This window comes from Podarcis erhardii (assembly GCF_964252035.2).
Source record: "Podarcis erhardii genome assembly, chromosome: 2".
Classification (NCBI taxonomy): Eukaryota; Metazoa; Chordata; class Lepidosauria; order Squamata; family Lacertidae; genus Podarcis; species Podarcis erhardii.
In genome coordinates, this window is record NC_138498.1 from 68,652,485 (window position 1) to 68,669,729 (window position 17,245).

General features: G+C 40.4%; 2 protein-coding genes across 2 annotated transcripts in view; both read right to left on the bottom strand.

Annotated features, from left to right (window-relative positions):
• Positions 1-1,387: 1,387 nt before the first annotated feature.
• On the bottom strand, positions 1,388-6,413 carry LOC309335844 (trypsin inhibitor ClTI-1-like). Its single transcript, XM_081851106.1, has 5 exons — positions 6,304-6,413; positions 4,966-4,991; positions 3,353-3,486; positions 2,616-2,664; positions 1,388-2,314 (listed from the first exon to the last, which is right to left on the bottom strand). The coding sequence occupies exons 1-5, from the start codon at positions 6,356-6,358 to the stop codon at positions 2,309-2,311; spliced, it is 270 nt and encodes an 89-aa protein (XP_081707232.1). The 5' UTR covers positions 6,359-6,413; the 3' UTR covers positions 1,388-2,308.
• Positions 6,414-13,998: 7,585 nt separating this feature from the next.
• Positions 13,999-17,245, bottom strand: part of LOC309336101 (serine protease inhibitor Kazal-type 5-like) — a 28,295-nt gene continuing 25,048 nt past the window's right edge. The window contains exons 14-17 of the mRNA XM_081851561.1: positions 16,654-16,775; positions 16,076-16,124; positions 15,736-15,787; positions 13,999-14,292 (exon numbers count right to left, since the gene is read on the bottom strand). Coding sequence (XP_081707687.1) covers positions 15,782-15,787; positions 16,076-16,124; positions 16,654-16,775 — 177 coding nt within the window. The 3' untranslated portion in view covers positions 13,999-14,292; positions 15,736-15,781. The remainder of the gene's footprint in view (positions 14,293-15,735; positions 15,788-16,075; positions 16,125-16,653; positions 16,776-17,245) is intronic.

Genomic DNA, 17,245 nt, shown 5'->3' on the forward strand with positions numbered 1-17,245 from the left:
AACTCATAACAATATTGGCAGAAGCTCTTATGTGAAGGAGCAGGAGGGAGGGTAAGAAAGTGTTGACTTTATGGAACTGGGTGGAGGCTGGGGGAAAAACGTGGCTGACCATAGGGGTGTGCTTGTGAACGTGTGTGGGAAAGAATTTGCTGCATGGTGATTGATTCTGGAAGCTGTCATGTTTTCCTCCAATTGAAAAGCACATAGCTCTAAGGATACAGAGGCAGCTGAGCCTGAAATACAAAGGAATTACACAGCATATACAATGATGGGAACACGCAAAGGAAGCACACCTGAACCAACCGGTCCATATGCCAGCTCTCTGGTGCCAAAGTCTACAAAATGTTTCATTAATGAACTGTATAAATAAAATGAGATTATGTATTTGTCAAATACCAGTTAAACCTTTGTTCTTCCAAGAGTCACCTTGGAATGAAGCTAAATTTACAGGGACAAGGAAGAGTATAGATCACATTTGTTTTTGTGAGGAGAAACCTTTAAAATAATATTGAAAAAATCATTCCTATCAGCTTATTATGTAGGAAGAAATTTAATTTATCTATGCTACCTTTGTGAGTAAGCCAGCAATGCAGAAAGAATAGATCTTCTCCCCACCCCCAACCTCTTGGCCAGTGGGGAGAGGGGCAAGCTATGCCTGAGGTTTCTGGAGTCAGGCTGGAAAAAAGAGGTCGCTGGAAACAACATCTCTAAGGATCTGATAATGCTGGTGGTTCTCTTAAAAATGGAGAGCAGTGAATTTCAGGCACCTTTGGAGTTAACCTTTATCTTCTTCTTCACCTATGCCCACCTTGCCAAAACAGTCTGCCAGTCATGCATGGAAGCCCACCTGTGGCTCATCCAAATTCCTAGTTTACCTGGTTACCTAGGACTTCAGAAACAAGCAGATTGTGAAGCCCAAGCACACACAGCTAACAGGCAGTGTTCAGCTTGGGCAGGGTCCATGTGTGCCACACACACTAAGGCCTAAAATGTTTCATATTGCCTGCATGTGTTGAAAAGGTTAGAACTGGGAGGTTCAGCATGCAAACAGAAAAGCTGAAGCCAATGATGGAATGACTGTGATCACCATGGGAAAAATTGGATTATAGGATATGTTTCGGGGTGAAAGGGGTCTGAGCCTGTAGCCTATCCAATGATTCCCTTCCCTCATTTTCAGTGGCTTTCAGGTGTCCTATTTGAATAATTTCCCCGAGTCCTTTCCTTAATTCATGTTGTGGATTTGATGGGGTTACAAATCACCTTTCTTCAAGAAGCTCAATATAATCAATTGCTAATTAATCAAAAAAAGTTATGACCCATCTGGGGTCATAACTTCTGAAATACAACCAGATTCATGAAAAACAGCCATTGAATTTGCTTCAAGAAATTTTATTAAGGAACGAGCAAACATAGGGGAAAGTAAAGAACTGTCAAAAACCATTAAGGTAATATTGTGGGTTATCTGTAAATGACAGCAGATCAGTAGCAAAATCTTGGAGCAAAATCTGAATATGAGATCATTGTTCACACAAAACAAAATGTAAAGGTGCGTATCCAATGTTGTTCCTCTGCTGATAGAAGACTCTTTGATCCAACATTGTGGAATGGGAGGGGAGGAGATATTTTAAGATTCAGACTCCACCTTGCAGCCTTTTTGCTACCTCTCCTAACCTCCTGGAGCAGATACTTGTGTGTGAGTGTGTGTGTGTGATGGGAGTTGCAGGGTGAGGTGGGAGGTTGAAAAAATTGGCATTCATTTCCTGTTTTGCTGATGGAAGCCTCTACTGGGTTAAAGAGCCTTCTGTCATTGGAAAGAAACTATTAAATACGACTCAAATTGTAATGTTGGATGATCAGAAAGTACACAAGTTAACATTTGGAAACCAATATTTTGAACAAGTATCTTTGACTAGGATCCAAAGAGGTCAGCATGTGTACGCAAAGCATTTTTATGTGTGTACATGACATTCCTGATGGTCTTTTCTGGAAGTAGATTTTTATACCCTAATGAGATTATAATGACCTTCAATCATCTTTTTGGGGAGCTGGGGAGACTGTCGTTGGTTGAGAGTCTGAAAAGCCCCCATATACAGATGTAAGATGACACATGAATCCTTGGATTCTAGTCTTCTTTCATTATTGCTGCTTGCATAGTTGATCTATGAGGGTCTAGTGGGTGAATGGTCCTGAGATGTAGCAGGGAGATTAGACTAGGAAGTCCCATTCATTGTTATATGATTATATGATTCCTGGATAATCAATCAGCACTTAACATTCTTTGAAATGCTGGAAGGTAAGAGTCTCCTCATTATTTCTGCAAAGAAAGAAAGAAAAGCTCATCATTAGTCACTTTCTTCATTTCACTGGTAGAAGAGAAAGGTTTTTCTACCAGAGCTATCTAGATGGATTGCACTGGGTTTTTTATATAACAAAAGATGCAAGGAAGAAAGTATGGGGTGTGTTAATTACACTTGCTGAAACTTTGCTCTGTACAAATCAAAGAAGTCTTCTCTTTGAATTCACAAAATGGTAATTCTACCATCATGATAAAGCAGCTATTTTGAATTTTTTTATTTTTATTTTTTACCCATAATCTTTTAAACATTTTTGCTTACCCTCTTGCAAGCTCCATAATGCATCCTGCCAACATTGTCATCAGCTTCTCTGAAAAAAACAAGAGAGAAGGAATGTGGAACTCAACAAGTAAACACATTTTTTACATTCTGCTGGTAGAAAAAGACTTTACATATGAATGCTGTGGTGGGGTGAGGTAGTGTTGTACTTTCTTTTTTAAATACACCCTACACCTATGAGAACCAAGTGTAAAACAGTGGGGGGGGGGAGCAGTCCTGTTTCACAGAAATCCACTCCTAGTATTCCCCTCCCCAAGCTTTCCTCGCCTTCGAGAAGTCTAAGAACAGGGGGAGCATTTGTGTTGTTCTATTGCTAAACAATTGGGACTCCAAATCCTTATTGATGTATTACAAGTCACTCAGAGATCCATCAGTAGATCCTAATCAATCTTTTGCCTAGCCTGGGGCAACTAAGGCCACAATAGAACCTTTCCCATATTTATTTTCTGATCCTAAGACATTATCATGTTGTTTCTCAGTTTACCCATGAATAATCTGCTTCCAATGTTTCCTCTAGGATTTCACAATGTTGTCTCCTGCTATACCCTATCATTTTTACCCTGATGAACCCTCTTAAGTCTTCCAGTATACATACTGCCACCATGCAGTCCAGAAGGGGATAAAAAGAGAGGAGGCGGCAATTTTATTGCATTTTATTATTCCTCCTCCATATTCTTTGTTACCCAAAGATGAGCATTCTATATATCTATTACACTTACAGGTTGTGTTGGCAAATCTTGCATTCACTGGTATACGTTCTGCCATCTGTGCCACAGATTTGGAGAAAGATGCTTGGGCAAGCTAGTGTTATACCACCAGGTCTCGGAACCCTTAGATATCTTTCACAATTGACCTGTAAAAGAAATATTTCATCAGCTGATCTTTTTTTTATCCTAGCAGCTTCATTCTTTCATCTTCTGGAGCACGGGTAGGCAAACTAAGGCCTGGGGACCGGATGCGGCCCTATCGCTTTTTTCAATCCGGCCCGCGGACGGTCCGGGAATCAGCATGTTTTTACATGAGTAGAATGTGTCCTTTTATTTAAAATGCACCTCTGGGTTATTTGTGAGGCATAGGAATTCGTTCATCCCCCCCCCAATATAGTCCAGCCCCCCACAAGGTCTGAGGGACAGTGGACTGGCCCCCTGCTGAAAAAGTTTGCTGACCCCTGTTAAATCTGGAGCCTCTGGGAAAAACAAGTGTTGTATCTGATCCTTTCCATTTATACATAACTATGATGTTCAGCAATATTGCCTCGCTCTTCCATGGCAAGATGCGTATGATTCAATGGAACAGTTTGATGTGCCTTTGTTGCAGGCTAGTTTTCGGTGGTTCTACTTGGTGGTCTAGGACAGAGGCCACCAAAGAAGAGAGCTGCCTCATTTTATACATCTGTGAATTAGGAGGACTAGGCATATACATATTTGCTCATTTCAGTTCCTGTCTCATTTTCCCCCAAACTTAAATTAAGTAATCTACATTTCTGCATCAATTTACGGGTTTATCCTCACAATATTTTTTTTCATTTTCATGCAAATTTTTTCACAATAGACCATTTTTCCTTCAGTTTTTACAGGCAGCTTTCCGTAATATAATGCACCTTCATGTTGTTTCCACTCCTATATACATTTAATGCACAATTTTTTTTTAAAAAAAAATGCATCCTTGTACACAGTTTGGGTTGCAGAACTGCATTGCAAAACTGGGGGGAGTGTGAATTTCTAATGCTAGCTGTGTTTTTGGTTCACTTACTGCTGCAAGAAGTGTGAATTAGGTAGCTTTTGGTCTACTCACAATTTCTACAAAGATATCACAGTGAAATGAACCTCTGTACTAAGCATGAGTGTCAGAAACATGAACTCTTATTTTTTCAAAGTGTGTGCAGCTCTTTGTTCTGTGCTAATATCTGTGAGATATTCCCTCATCCTCCTACCTCTTCCCCCATTTTAGCTATAATAAATTCATCCAAGCATGTTTAGGTTTTTGGAGAAAATTATAGATATATAATAAGAAAAGAAGAGTCATTGTCTGGAGAGGTCACTTCCTGGCTCGCATGGAGAAGCTGTTTACAACAGAAGCCCGTAGCTGTATTGAGGCAGCACCAAGTGTTGAAATGATGCGCCCCTAACAAATTTTGTGTCTGGGGCAATTGCTGCTGTGCCCCACCCCATGCTATGCTACTGACTGGAGGAGCACTGGGAGCAGGGGAGGGTGGGCTTGTTGAGAAGCCTTGTAAAGAACCCTGGTCTGGAAAGCATTTGTTTACAGAGCAAGGCATTCATACAACTGCCACAAAACATGTAAAGCACAATAAAAGGGAAAAGGAACGCACCTCACTTCCACTGTCACTGTCAACACCTAAGATAAAAAAAATCACACATGAACACAAAAAAATACAGTTAAGATCAAAGCAGTCATTGAAGGAAACTGAGTTCAAGTTGTTAATTACCAAGTCTGCAATCTTATAAATGAAGGAGAATAAGCCCCACTGAGCTCAGTCAAACTTCCTTCTGAGTAGATATGGAAAAGATTTCACTGTAAAGGTAGCCGAAGTTTCCTGGGGAAAAAATTATTTCTGCACCCTGCAGATGTGTGCTGCCACATCTGTTTTACACTTTTGCAGAATTGTAGCAGCTTGTATAATTGCTTGGAGTTTTTTAAAATATTAAGTGAGTTATTAATGCTTTTGAATGAATGAATGAATGAATATGCCTGCACTTCTGCCAGAGTATTTTGTATTAAGATCCTAAGCACAGTATACTACACTGTCTTCTGTGGACTTTAATTCCATTCGCGATCACAGCCTAAGGCAAAAGGGAATGGCAAAACTAACTTTGGTTTTGTTTGTTTTTTGTATTACCATTGTCCTAGGCAGATCACATTTCTCTCTGGCCCAGTAGTGTGTTTTCATGTTGTAAAGGAAAGGATGCAAAGTCACAGACAAATAGTGCTTCCAAATCAGAATGTCTTTATCGGCTTCTGGTGCCATTAGCTAACACAAAAGGGGCATCACATGGCACATAATAGGCTAGGGGGATGTTAGCACTAAATAGGATGGAGCAGGAAAGAAGGAAAAGTCACATTTGTGGGCTAAAGTTTACATCGCACAGAGTTTTCTGCAACATTTTCCCATCCTTTTTTTTAAAACGAAAAGGCGTCCCTGGAGATGACCATTAGTAATGGCAGAGAAAGTTCAAATACCAAATTATATTGTTATAGTGAGGCTATTATTGGATTATAATTGAAAACTAATAAAATTATTAACCCCCCCCCAAAAAAAAAGGAATGGCAGAGAAAGGTAGGTGGAAAGAATACCATTCTCTCAAAATCATTGTCCCTCACAGCTAGTTTTCTCTCTACAGGTGAAAAGAAATTGTCACATCTAAATTTTATAAACTCTTGATGGGAGATGGAGTATTCATCCCATTTCATAATCCCCACTCCTGACACGATTTACATTGCCAAGGCTCAACCATAGGCTTTTAAGAAGATTCTAGGGAGCCAGTAGACACAATCCAGTGATTTCTGGCTTGCAATCCCATTGAATATTGCATAACAATGTCCAATCCCATTGATTTCTCTCCCTCTTTTCAGTTGATGAATGAGAGATGTTTTTGCACCCATTGTGTGGGCCTGAAATGCAACTTCTGATCTACCAAAAGGTGCTTACCTGAGAGGAAGGAAAGAGCCAGCGAGAGCACCACAAATACACCTACAGTCTTCATGGTGGAGGCAGTTATTCAACTGTACATCCAGACCCAGTAAAAGAGATAGTTCCAGTAAGGCAACTGGGTATTTATATGCGTGTGTGCAGATCCAGAATGCAGATTCTAATCTAAATCAACCCTCCCAGTCTTTTGTTGTTGCAAACAAATGGGAATATTTGTTGAGGTCGGCAGTAACCCACAGGTTGAAATTCTCTGTCAGTAAGAATGAAAAGGCATGAAAACAGAAAAAACATTCGAGCTGCTCCAATGGTTTTGTTAATCAAACTGCAAGCTTCCGGTATCTGTAGGTCTTGGAGGCAATAGCAATTCATCAAGCGAAACCTCCAACTAGGGTTGAGGGAGATGTTCCATTCACTTTGCATGTAAAGGCAAGCACACCTAAACCACACTTTGTAAAGCAAGATTTGAGCCGAAAAACAGGCATCTTTGGAAAGTCACCCTTCTCAGGATTTTTCAGGGCAGTTCTGCAGCCAAGAAATGCGTATAAAAATCCATGTCAGGGTAAAGTGCACATCTAAAATCACATGGTCATGAAAATGCATTATAGCTGGGGCAACTGCATATGAAAGTATGCATTTTAGGACAGATTCACACTAAAATGCTGGTGAATTTTCGTGCAGACATTTTCTTTGAAACGTATGTGGCAATGTGGACAACTGATTTTAAGAGTGGGAAAAAGAAGAAGATGAGGGGAACAAAATGGACATATTTATTCGTCTCTACCTCTGAAACATTAATTAAAAAGAGGATGCTTGTAAGCTTTTTTCAAAAAAAATCAGAATTCAGTCATTTGAAGATTGTGGTCTGCAGGCAGCTCTTAGAGTCCTGCAAAGAAGCCCTTCTCTGATGCCCCTCTGCTGAATCCCCCTGTCACTGGACTTGGCTGCCTGCTGGATGAAATGACCATCCTTGCACACCACCCACCCTTCATGTATTGGTACATATGTGCTGCCTCTGCAAACTGACCATGCTGAGTACTAAGGGGGATGTTGCAGTGCAAAAAGTTTGCTCCTGCTTGCTTACTGCATTTATTTTTGAGTTAAATTAAATAACTTCAGTGGAGCTCCAGTGCAAATCAGAAATGGGCACTGTGTTATTACGTGCGGATTGCCCAGTGCAGCACCATCATTTATTTCAATGTGATACCAATTATATTGATACCATTAATCATGGTATCCTCCTGGATTGGGGGCACTGTATTACAGTGGCTCCAATTCTGTCTTCAATACCTAGTCCCAGAGAATAGCACTGATACTGTTTTTGAGTCCCTTGGGGGCTTTGTTATGGGGCGCTGGAATGGATCTTATTTCCAGTGCTATTTAATATCAATCCACATTAGGATTTTCAAGGCCAGGTGCCGTCAGTATGCCGATGACACTCAGCTCTACTTCTCCATAAGATCTGAATCTGGAGAAGCTGTGCAATTTTCCATAAGATCTTCATAAGATCTGAATCTGGGCAATTTTCTGGATACTGTGATGAAATGGATGGATAAAATCAAGCTGAGCTTGAATCCTGGCAAGACAGAGGCACTGTGGGTAAGTAGTTGTCATGTCCATTGGAACACTCCCCATGAAGGAGCAGGCCTGGAGCATAACTGTCAACGTTTTCCCCCTTTTAAGGGAAATTCCCTTATTCCAAATAGGATTCCTCGCAAGAAAAGGGAAAAGTTGACAGCTATGGCCTGGAGTTTGGTTGTTGCTTCTGCATCCAGCTCTGTCACGGGACGCTCACATAGCCTCAGTGGTTAGAATTGCCTTTTAACAACTGTGGATGATTAGACAAACCTACTCAGATGTTTAGAAAGTTTGTAGGAATTTTAATTTGTTTTTGTTTACTTTACTGCAGTTTTAACCTTTTGTATGTTTTATAGTACATTTGTAAAAAATATATAATTTAGTGATAATTTTATTGTTTTCCCTTTTTTGTCAACTGCCTTGAGGTTTTTCGACAATCAATCAATATATACATTTTACGAAATAAATAAATATAACAGATCATAGAGAAGCTCATTGGTGAGTTCACATTCTGAAGGAAACAAGTTTGTCTACCCAGAAGATCTGGCCACTCCAAACTAAACAATTAGCTATCCTGTCCTCCAGAAAGGATCTGTCATCTTCCCTCGCTCCTCCTTATGGCCATGAATTCAAACCATGAATGGCCATGGCATAGCAAGCAAGCACAGAAGCAGACATCTGTCATCTGTCAGTTAAAGAACTAAAGGATTCATTTGGTCTGGGCAGTCTCTAAGCTTCGGTGACATCAGTTATCACCTTCCTCCAGATTTGTTCAGTCTTAGCTAAAAAAAAAAGCAGTGCTTTATTTGATGTTCTCAGGTCAACACGGTTGTGGTATAAGAGATATAACAATGATCTCCTTCAAGTGGTTCTCCTGGAGGAACTGAAATCAGATGGTGTGGTTTGAAGGTAAAACGATTATTTGGTTTAGATATTTGCCAAGGGTATGTCATGAGCATCTGCCACATTACTTCTTATTGTCATAAATTCTGAACTTTCAACTAGGAAAGAAAATGGATTGCTTGTAGGTTAGATTATAATAAATCTTCTGAATTGGTTTCAAAGGTCATTTGGAGTTATCCTGAGCAAAACACTGGAACACATAGCTCTTTGATGATCATGAAAAAGGAAATTAGACTCCTGAACCAGATAAACACATATTATATCAGTCTTCCTCGACCTGGTACAAATCCAATAAGCTCCTATCATTGGCCATGATGGCTGAGATTGATGGGAAAAGGAATCCAACAACATTTAGAGGTCCATGAGTTCCCCATCCCTGATCTAACACACTCCACTTAGAAGTAATCTTCATTGCCAATAACATCCCATGTTGCTGTATTACAACTCCCATTATCTCAAACCACAGCCCATGCTAACTGAGGTTGATGGGAGCTGGAGTCAAACAGTATCTAGTGGGCTCCAGAGACCTGGGGATAACTGAAATTTGGAAGATGAGGTGCTTGGGAGACCATAGGCATACAGATGGGTTTTCCTTCTTTCAGACCCCCCTCGCCGTGTTCTTTCTTTTTCTTAAACAAATGATCTGATGACCAGAGCTAGGAAGCAGCAATTGCACAGTTGTTGTAGTTATGACCACCACTGTGGAGATAAACCAGTAGATCCCAATTTACCATCTTTCCATCCCTGATCTATGAGTCTGTTACCTAACCTTGGGGTGTATTGGGTGTTAGGGGAGGGGTACTACCTCTTGTGGGGGGACACGTTTGGAGAACTAGCTCTCACCTGTGGCTCCTAGAAGCTGTCAACATGCAACAGTGGTCACACCCTGGGAAACAGCTTTGACTGGCTGGCTAAACCAGGTGCGGGTAGCCAATGGGTCTCAAACACTTGGTGAGCTAGGAGCTTCCCCTGCATGCGAAGACAGGCTCCAGCGGATTGAGCAGATGAGACTAATAGTGGATCCAACTATTAAGAAGGAGGTCTCTGCATGTACTGTAAAGGTAAATGAGGAGCAGATGGTGCTTGTCCACCTGGGAAGGTTGTCCATCTAGGAGAAGGAAAACTTTGATCTTAAACCTCTGTTCCTTTGTAGGATATCTTTGGGAGAAGAAAGGGCTAAGGACTATACCCTACACAAATCCGGAGTGGAGTCCCTAAAATGGTTGGATGGTGCCTTGTACACCTCAATCAGCAACTCCTGCAGCCAAGCTGGTGCCAAACATATTTATCTGCTTTCCTTTGGACCACATCAGTGAGCCCAAGGGTCTTGTCATCTATGCAGACCAGGACTTCCATAACAGGACTGCATGGGTCATGTTGGTGCTGCTAATGCAGCGGTTTGACTTCAGCCCTAGAGGCACACTCCATTGTCTCTTGAGACAGTTGGATGCCAACAACAGCCAGTCTAGACCAGGAATGTGGAGAGTTTGGGATCTGCTGATATGCTAGTTCAAGTATCCCCAAACTCGGCCCTCCAGATGTTTTGGGACTACAATTCCCATCCTCCCTGACCACTGGTCCTGTTAGCTAGGGATGATGGGAGTTGTCCCAAAACATCTGGAGGGCCGAGTTTGGGGGTGCCTGTTCTAGTTGATATCCAAGTGCAACAGGAAGGATTTCTGACTTCCAGTTGTTTTAACAATTGCAACAAAATGTCTTCCCCCACAGCCCAGACTATATTGCTGAAGTGAAGGAAGCTGAGAGTGTGGGGAGGAACCAGAAAGGACTGTGAATGCAGTTCATTTCTGGGGCTCAAAACAAACTGCTGGGTGCAGGATTCTTCCACTTTAAGTGTATGTCTTTTGCACCTGGCTCCAGTTAGTGGATCTGAGGGTCCCAGTAATAAATAACAATTATAGATTCCACAGAGTGGAAGAATCTCTCAATTTCAGTTCCTTTTTACATACAACTCTCCACATTTCTATAGCAATTTGCTAATTTATATCTTTATTAATCCTTATGAAGATTTGCCAACACTTTTGTGAGATTTGCACCTACTTTATTTTAAAGTTTTGACTAATATACGTATCTTTGCCAGCACTTCATTCTGTTTATGAAGATATTTATTTTCGTGTACATTTTTCATCAATATATGCATGTTCATGCCCATTTTTTTGGTTGGAGAGCTGTGTCACAAAGTTTGGAGAAGTGAGAATTTCAAAGGATAGCTGCCTTTTAGTTTGAGAATGGGAAATGGGTTGTTTCTCATTAAAATGCAAACAAAACCAAATTTCTCCCCATTCCCTAAATCTAGGCAAATATAGAGTCTAAATATAGATCTGCTGGTTACATTAATGAGTATGATAATCAAGAGGGAAAGCATGACTTCCTTCCCCCCTTAATTTATCTTAGTGTATGTCAGTAACAAACCGGAGCTGCGCAGAGTCTTCTAAAATAAATGATTTGTAACAGTGTTCCTCCATTATGATACTTTTCATATCTTCTTTCCACTCAGCAACAGTTTTATCTATTTTTAGGTTTGGGGTTTATTTCCTACATTTATATCCTGACTCTTCATATATAATTTTAAGGCAGCATACTATGTCTTCATGAATACTTGGTATCCATGCACTTAAAGCAATTGAACAGTTAATGACACAATGCACAACTTCAATAAGCATCTGAACAAGAACACTTAAAAGTGTTTGAACACATACACCAATAAGATAAGAAAACTACTTAGAGCACTACTTTGACTGCCAGTGCCTTAGCTGGAGACCAGCAGCCACGTTCATCACATTTATAAAATTCAGCTGAGAAATATAGAGGATACACAAGATCTCTGCCAAAATATACAAAGAAGGCTGTCACAAGAGGGATTATTTACAGTCCCCATCACAGTTAAAAGAAAATTAAATCACAATGTTCTGCCAATATAACTTCATATCACACACACACACCCCGATTCAGTATGAACTAAGGGAATATTTGCTTTGAGGGACCGCCATAAATTAAACAACAGCATGCCTAAATCTCACGGCTTTCACCACAATTTCCCAACATATCCAGCTCAGAAACTGAACTGTACAGTCTTGAAAATATCAGTAGTGTGTTAGATGCAATGTTCCATACAAGTCTTTAAATGGAGACTTAGACTGTGGAGGCAAGAAGAGATACAACTGCTCAGTATTCTGCACAGCAGTAACTCCTGCTTGCCAGTCAATTTTGCTTATCCAGTGGTATGAGTGATGTATCTTCCCTCCTCTCTAACACCCCTTCTCCACCTCCTTGGAGGTTTCTACTACTGTGGTTGACAAAGCTGGAGCAGGGACCAAAAGGATAAAAAAAGAAAAGCGAAAGGGAGCAAAATAGGGGAGGGGGGATTATTTCCTGCCTCCGATGTTTTTTGGAATCTAGATCCAAAAATGCCCTAAAGCTGTTAATAGTGATCAACCTGCCATTGTTAGAGAGTAGGGGCCTCAGACCTGGGTTTTGGCTATCCTGCTCTTTTTTAAATCTTTTTTTTCTGAAGGATTTACTTTTAAAGGAGCTTTCTCTCTAAGAGTCAGCTGAAATTTGCATCTACATATAGAAATGAGTTTATGCACATTTTACACATGTTTGTGTCATGGGCTTGTGCCTTGGGTCTTTTAAGGACCAAGCAAGGACTTGTTTTTCTACCTAAAATATATCAGATCAGTGTTTTTATATTACAGTGGTAAATATTATTATTATTTTTAAAAATCTAGCTCTAGAAACATCAAAAAACAAATATTATTTTACATACACATATTTTGGAAGAAAATATCTACATATAATATTGAGATTACAGAGCTAGAGAATAATAATGAAGAATAAACTATAAGCTGTATGTTAGTCTAATGACTATAGAGCAGCCTTTGCCAATCTGGTACTTTCCAGATGTTTTGGACTACAAGTCCTGTCAGATGCAGCCAGTATCTGGAGGGCACCAGGTTGGCAAAGACCACCATAGTGTCAATGGCTACATGCGCATAAATGACTGGACAAAAAGTGTTATATGCCATTTTACCAGATCTATCCAGAAGTAAAATTTGAATACCAAAGACTCGTTCCAACTACCGGCCCAACATCTCAGCTGGGGGAAAAATACACAGCTGTGACAGTTAACAGAGTGATTTACAATGATGTGGTTGACATGAAAGGTAAATGGACTAGAGAAATATTTTATAGCAATATTGCTATAAAAGGTGATTACAATACAACAGGCTCTAGCCAAAATGCCCAGAAAAAGACATATGTAAATTACCCTCAGTTCCCCACTCAACCACACACATACTCAGTAGCTTAATATAGCATCGTTGCACACCTAACCAATGCTGGTGTCAGCATAATTCTGTTTTGGAACGTTGTGATGTCCTCAAAAGCAACACAACACCACAACTCTTACACTGCAATTCTGCACATCTCCTCAGAAGTTAGTCTCATTGACATCTGTGGGACTTACTCTTAGATAAATGTGTATAGGACTGCACCATCAATGAGGCATCTACCTCTCCCTTTCTCTCTCCTCCCCCCCCCCGCCTTCTTTTCAACCCTATGAGCTTGCCCACTGTTTACTGTTGCTGATTCTGACAAACAAAATAGAGTATTAAGTGGAACTGTACTGTTTATATTAGGGTTTGCAACCACATTGCCAACTTAGGGAGCCATCCTATGCCCACCTGGAGCTTGGTTGAGGCCACAGAAAATGGCATGAGCATACCATACCAAGTCAGATGCCTGCAAATGTTAAGTGTTTTGCAACTAACACTTATGACTTGGCAGAAGTCATATATGAATAAATGTACCCACTTAGACCTCACAACAAGCTTGTGGGGTGGGTAATTTTTGCTATGGGTAAAGAAAACAAAAATGGAGAAGGGCATGACTTACTCAAGTCACAAAGTATGCTGCATCTGTAGGTGGTATCATGCCTGATAATTAGATATGGCCACTCAAGGTTTTAGTGTGCTAAAGGATGCTATTAAGGGATCTGGACATCTCTTTATTTGTTAAGTAAAGCCCTCACCAGGTTTAAGCACACTAAAATTTGAATCAGATCAAGGTTAAGAAGTCACTCTACTGTCAATCAACTAACTTACCCGTTGTTCCTACTGAGAAAATATAGGACCAAAAAAAATGTTCTTAACATTCAATATATTCTTAAACATGGCCAAAGGGAATGATTGGCAGAGATCTTCTTAGGTTTTTTTTATTGAAGAAACTCAGTGAGATTGGTGAGAAAATGTTCTGGAGCGTCCATGGAAGTTGGAAGAATGAAACTCAATAAGGAAGCAAATGGAAGAGTCCGTCTGATGACTGGGTCATCAAGGTCTGTTACCCTGTCCCCATGCAGAACAGTGCAGAGTTGTTGCCCATGTACTATAGACATGGGATAGCTCCTTGAATATAGTATGAAGGCAGGCTTCGCAACACTTGGGAATGCAGCAGTTTCCTTGATTCTGAATGCCAATTCCTCCATCACTTGCTCTGGGGAAAACAGAATGAATTTAGTCTGAGGTTCTGAGAGGACAAAATCTATCTAAATAAAACTTTATGAAGTTTACTACTAGGATAACAAATTATACTACGTATGTACTTAGGTAAATCCAGTGCTTTAAAAAAAAATGTTTAGGGGTACTCTCATTTTGACTCAAGACAATCACTATTTTATAGTTCAAATCAGGAAAAATAAAAACAGTAAATGGACAAAAGTACAAAGATTCACAAAATGCTTAGGGGTACCCCTGCATACCCCCAGAAAAAAGCACTGGGTAAATCACTTTGATATGAAATCTATGCTATCTGTTGCTTGCATTGTGGAGCAGATTGTCTTGCAGAGGTTTCACAATTTCAAGAGGCTGAACGTTGCCGGTTGAAACATGCCAATGATCTTTGAACTTTAAACAGCATTATTTTCTAATAGTATTTTTTTTCCTGCAAAGTATATTGACAGTTCACAATTGTTCTCAGAGAAATTTAAATAAAATAATTAAAAATTATTTGTAAAAAATGAAAGTAAGCCACATTCCTAAATTCTCTGGGGCAATAGGAACACATATTTAATACTATGACAACCTAGGGGCTCTAAAAACACATACACCAAAAACGCAAGGCTTGGTATAAGGTGGATCAATTTGATATCTGAAAGTCAATAAAATGGCAAATTTTCAGTTATCAGTACACAGAAATTTCTAATATTGTCTGCAGAGAGAGGGATATTCTCTGGGAGACACATGGAACTGCCACAGTTATTTCCAAAGCAGTCATCATTTCTGTATGTGGAAAAAGGAGCCCCCTCATAAGTTCCTAAATTCTTCCATGTGGAACAGAGTGCTTGGGTTCTCTGACTCTGTGAATTTGGTTCTGGAAGCATCTGAAATGATGTTTGACTGAGGCTTACTCCTAAGTAAAGAGACAAGTGATTGCAGACTTGGTGCTTTGGATCAAGCTATAACAAAAAGCCAATGTGAAATTTCTTCTTTTGTATTATGGCTGAGCTAGAACAACATGTAGTTTCAAAGCCACTGCTCTCCTGGTGACACTAATACAGGAGCCACATTTGCTGGGTAGTACTGATGGGTGAAAGGGAGTGAAGCCAAGAGAGTTTCGCATGCCTAAGACCATCTAATGAGTTCATGGCAAGGACCTCCTGACTGGACAGTCTCTTAACCACCACACAGCAACAAGGTTAAGCTCTCCTCATCATTCCCAATCCTCTTCTGTGCCTGCATGCCTTTACTCTACATTCCCATTATTTGAGCAACTGTGAGTTTAGAGACATGTATATATTGGGTGTACATCTGGTTCCTTCCTTAGACTGCGAGTCACCATAAAATTGCTACAGGTTTTTCTGCAGTGTTTGGTTGTTGTAATAGCCCTCATCTCCCTCATTACAGCCATGTGACTTTGGCTTCTTCTTCTTCTTCTTACCTTTGTCACGCTTTCTTCCTAAAGCTTTCTGGCAACCTGAACACCTTTATATCTGGGAAGAGAGTCATAGTGAGAGGGTGGTGTTACACATCTGAAGGCCCATGTGTGTCAAAATGACATTAACTGGGGGGGGGGTGTCAAAGCAAGAGTCCTGACACAAGGGCGGAAGGGGTGGGACAGAAACTGACCCAGTGCTGAGAGGACCAGTTCACATTTTACACAATTGCTAAGCTTTCCCCCCCTTCAGTTTTATGGCTACAATTAATGGGATGATGAAGAGTTATTATTATAAACTTCTGGTGTCCATTGTCAATCTATATATAGTAAGAGCAGAACAAACCTTAGGGCATGGTCCGATATTTTTTATACCAATTTCAGATTTCGTTTTCCTAAAAAAAAGGAGAGAGAATAGATTAGTGTGAACACACATACAGCCCTAATAACTTCGCTGGTGGAAAGGCCTTCATAGTAAGGTCACAGAACATTTCACAGATTAGATGTGATGCTAAAAAGAATTCAGAATATAATCTGCTGCAAAGGTTGAGAAAGAGTTTGTTTTCTGTCTCAGTACAAACATTGCCATTAAATCTGTTGGTTCTCTTAGCTTCTTTTTAAGCATTGCGCAGAAACATCTTTTATGAATCAGGATACTTTAAAAAGCACCACACACACCTGGAAAATGCAACAGTTCTGATTAAAATAGCCCACTTTGAGTTTATTGTAATCCCCACAATTCTGTTGAAAGTAAAAATGGAATGGTTCCACTATGAATGTGTGTACCGAGTTAAGACGATCCTTCGCTGCTGGCCACTTCAGTGCATGAGAACCCCTGGTGGGAATATGCATTTCGGTTTAATTAATGAAAAAGTTGTATGCCTTTCAATATTATTATGGGCAAGGCAGGCTTGGTTTACTCACAGGATTCTGTCACAGAGCATGCACTCACTGCCGTATGTCTCGCCATCTGTTCCACACACCTCCTGGCTTCTCCTCTTGCAAAGGACTTTCCCTCTGGTTTGGGGGTATTGGCTGCAGTCAGCCTAATGAAACAGCAGCAAAAATACTAGAATGGACACTTGGAGAAGACAACTATACTCAGTCATCACCTCCCGGTCGCCATCGCTGATTAACCTTATATTTTGTTAAAGTTTGGAAGAGACAAGGATAAACTGATATTTGGCATATCTGGAAACCTAAGGTGGCATCTGACAAAGTCATACTCAGAACGAACCCAGTTAGTCTTGACTAACTTAACTCCATGGATTTCAATGGGCTTACTCTGAGAATCACTTAGTCAGATACCATTCCTTTAGTACTGGGATGTGCAACTTCCAAGAGACTGCGATCTACTCCCACTTAAAAAACGCTGGCAGTGATCTACCCATTGTATTGACCAAAATTGTTGAGCTTTTCGGGGGGGCAATCGATCAGGATCGACCAGGGATGCCCCACAATCGACCAGTAGATCACGATCGACCTGTTGGACATCCCTGCTTTAGTAGTTCCATTT

What these genes read in the sequence shown, in the direction of transcription:
- LOC309335844 (XM_081851106.1), bottom strand. Translation starts at nt 6,358, where the DNA reads ATGAAGACTGTAGGTGTATTTGTGGTGCTCTCGCTGGCTCTTTCCTTC. An exon ending in GGCTCTTTCCTTCCTCTCAG is followed by an intron (nt 4,992 to 6,303) that starts GTAAGCACCTTT and finishes TTTTTATCTTAG; the next exon opens with GTGTTGACAGTGACAGTGGA. An exon ending in AAGATTTGCCAACACAACCT is followed by an intron (nt 2,665 to 3,352) that starts GTAAGTGTAATA and finishes TGTTTTTTTCAG; the next exon opens with AGAAGCTGATGACAATGTTG.